The sequence below is a fragment of the Anoplophora glabripennis genome, unplaced genomic scaffold (assembly GCF_000390285.2).
Source record: "Anoplophora glabripennis isolate ALB-LARVAE unplaced genomic scaffold, Agla_2.0 scaffold418, whole genome shotgun sequence".
Taxonomy (NCBI): Eukaryota; Metazoa; Arthropoda; class Insecta; order Coleoptera; family Cerambycidae; genus Anoplophora; species Anoplophora glabripennis.
This window is the reverse complement of record NW_019416647.1, coordinates 454745-457057: the sequence shown is the minus strand read 5'-3', so window position 1 is coordinate 457057 and position 2313 is coordinate 454745. Positions and strand designations below refer to the sequence as shown.

At 33.9% G+C, this 2313-nt stretch overlaps 1 protein-coding gene across 1 annotated transcript in view; it reads left to right on the top strand.

The window, feature by feature from the left end:
• Window positions 1–537: 537 nt before the first annotated feature.
• The window catches only part of LOC108910089 (major facilitator superfamily domain-containing protein 6-B-like), a 22206-nt gene continuing 20430 nt past the window's right edge, over window positions 538–2313 (top strand). The window contains exons 1-2 of the mRNA XM_018714596.1: window positions 538–709; window positions 1584–1738. Of these exons, the coding sequence (XP_018570112.1) occupies window positions 538–709; window positions 1584–1738 (327 nt within the window). The remainder of the gene's footprint in view (window positions 710–1583; window positions 1739–2313) is intronic.

Sequence of the window (2313 nt, the reverse complement as noted above, 5' to 3'; positions counted from 1 at the left end):
AAGGCTTACTACTTCAGTCACTAGCGAATCTACAGAAACTCTCGTCAGACTTTAGACGTACCTCCGTATCCGATAAACCTCCTTAAGTTTCGGCGGCAACTAGGTACAGAAAGTCCTGAAGTAACTTGCACGGTTCCAGAGACTCGAATTTGGTTCCATTCAGCGCCGGATTAAGCCTCGGTGGGGCCTGGGGCTTGAAGGGAAGGGGCCCTCTTAAGGGTAGAAAAACAGCAAAAACCAAAAAAAATAATTTTATATTTAATGTATTATTAAATAACATGGTAGAATAAATTGTTTTATGTTAAAATATTTATTTTGGCAACGAGAACAGAACACATTAAACGTAAATTATTGACCTTCCTTTTAAATTAATTTAGTATGCTATTTTCTTAATATTAAATTTTATATGTAATACAACATACATTTCCAATGAAAATGATTTGTTCAGGTAAAAAATAGCATTAGAAATTGTCAATAAGTATTTTTATTACCATTCATTACTTAGTCTGTTTCTTTTTTTTTAATTTTTCCAATAGCATGTGGGGCTCCCGGAGCCTGTGGGGCCCGGGGCTACAGCCCCTGCTAGCCACCTTGTTAATCCGGCGCTGGTTCAATTACGATGTAACCCAGGACAGCTACCTGATTACTCTCATTACGTACGATCTATTCACATTGATGCTTTCCGTTTGCAACCGATTCAGTTTATGCAGTAAATCCAGAACATACCGATGCGATGTGTTTTTTGTCAGGAAAAATATGTACTGACATACGATATATGACAAGACGAGAAATATTGTATCGTTTAAAGTAAAACAAGTAAAAAAAATGAACGGATAGAGTATGAAGTTTTTGTAGTGACAGATAAACGAAAAATCAAAACACATTTTTTCATCGAAAAAATGTTGAAGGAGTAAAGTGAAGTAAAGATTTTATTATTGTATGGAAGCGGAAGGAAACCAATTTGAACATTTAATAAAATAACATTGATATTTTGTGTTATGCTTTAAGTGATGATTTTATTGTCCAAACCAAAATTTAAAAAGTCGTATGTCGGCGTGAGCAGAACTGAAAAAGCTTTAAAATGCGGTATCACTCAACATAGAGTGTCATTTAAAGTTTAAGAGGTATTTTACGTCCCTGCCTAGGGGGTAGCTTCTATGACACTAAAAATTTCGCCATCATGTGCGCCCCTTAAAAAGAAATTCGACGTGTCTCAGTTTTTTTTTAATTTCATTATATCCCAGGTGGGAAGTTTTAATTGAAACACCCTATATACAGTGTAGAACAGCCAAATCGAATAAATTATTCTGCATATTTATAAAAAATTACGAGACACTTCGCTTTTGGATTCTAAAATGACATCCCGCAACGTACAAAATTTTAACCCTAAATTCAACCCACTTTCGAGTGGCAGTTGGGAACTCTAAATTTTTAAATGGGTAGTAGGGGCTTGTGATGCCTCATTTGAAAGGTCTTTTCGTTCTTTATTCAAAAATTCTAATAATAAAAATGTATAATTAAGAAAAATAACAATTTAAGTGTATGCTTATTTGTAGTTAATATTTACGTTTTTTCATTTACAGCAATATTGGTTTTATACCCTTACTTGACGATTCATATGCGAGAATTAGGAATAAATGTGGAGGAAACGGCTATAATGTCAGCTGTATCACCAGCAGCAGCAATCTTAATGCCACCGTTAGCAGGCATGATTGCTGATAAAATAGGAAATTTTAGGGTAAGAAATAGTTTGTTAAAAATAATCATATATTGTTTGTAAAAATCTGCTTTAAACATGTGTAGAAAATGTACTGGGCACACGTGTTGTCATTAATTATAACATACAGGCTTATTCGGTAACACTGTTACAAATTTTGGCAGTAGAAAGTTTTACCTACACATTTTCTAATGGCATTACAAAAAAATTAGGTCAAGCCATTAACCACAGATTCTTAGGGTGAAAATAACGAGAGTCTGCTAATGACAATTTTCATTTAGACGCTTGTTTTTCAAGATATTATTTTTATTATTATACAGGGTGTTTTTGGATGGAGTATCATAAATGATACCAGTGAAGCTACATTTCACAAGAACACGATCTGCAAAAAATCGCCTTAGTAAAATGTTCACCCCTGAAGAGATATGGACCATCAGTTTCCAAAAAAATTATGAAAATTGGCTGTAATTTGAAAACCGAACGAGGTACAAATAACAAATTTTTTACAGGTTGTTTACTAATACAGATGCGAGTTTTCAACTATTTTTCGAAAATTTTAACCCCTCGAAAGGGGTTGAAATAACCACCCCTCAAGC